Source organism: Arachis ipaensis, chromosome B03 (genome assembly GCF_000816755.2).
Source record: "Arachis ipaensis cultivar K30076 chromosome B03, Araip1.1, whole genome shotgun sequence".
NCBI classification, from domain to species: Eukaryota; Viridiplantae; Streptophyta; class Magnoliopsida; order Fabales; family Fabaceae; genus Arachis; species Arachis ipaensis.
In genome coordinates this window covers 10,801,467-10,802,139 of record NC_029787.2, presented here as the reverse complement: position 1 = coordinate 10,802,139, position 673 = coordinate 10,801,467, and the positions used below count along the sequence as shown (strand labels likewise).

Genomic DNA, 673 nt, shown 5'->3' with positions numbered 1-673 from the left:
TGCATTTTATAGCAAATTAAAGCTACAATTTTTTTGTTTCAAATACATACAACATATCAAAACACACACACACACACACATTTATATATAAAAACATGAGAAATATTAGCACGTTGTTGAGCTTAGCAACCATAGTGGTTGCATGTTCCATAATATATAACACAGAAAAGGTTTCAGGTCAATGTGGAGGGAGTGTTCCAGCACTTATATCAGAATGTGGACAATATGTGCAGAAATCAGGGCCAAAAGTTCCACCATCAGCAGAGTGTTGTTCTGAGTTGTTAAAGCTTGATGTTCCATGTGCATGTAATTTTGTTACCAAAGATGTTGTCAACCTTATTAGTGTTCCTAAGGCTCTCTTTATTGCACACTATTGTGGCATGAAATTAACACCTGGAATGCAATGTGGAGGTAAATATAGGAAAATTTTTGGATATTCCAATAATATTGGTATTTTAGTATTTTTAGCTGTTAATTATAAAATATATATAATTTACTTCAACAGTTAAAATTATTGGAACACCACCACATCAAAAAAAGTAATTACCTTTTACATTGACCATTTAAATGATTATACAAAAACACGGATGTGGTTAGATGAAATTTTAGTGCATAAAAATTAAACTTTTTCTAAAATACTTGAAATTCTTCTTAATTAATACATATAATAGTA

The 673-nt window shown here is 30.0% G+C and overlaps 1 protein-coding gene across 1 annotated transcript in view; it reads left to right on the top strand.

Moving 5' to 3' along the window:
* LOC107634169 overlaps positions 1-673 on the top strand; it is a 1,111-nt gene continuing 438 nt past the window's right edge. Inside the window, exon 1 of the mRNA XM_016337743.2 lies at positions 1-411. Within this exon, the coding sequence (XP_016193229.1) occupies positions 96-411 (316 nt within the window). The 5' untranslated portion in view covers positions 1-95. The remainder of the gene's footprint in view (positions 412-673) is intronic.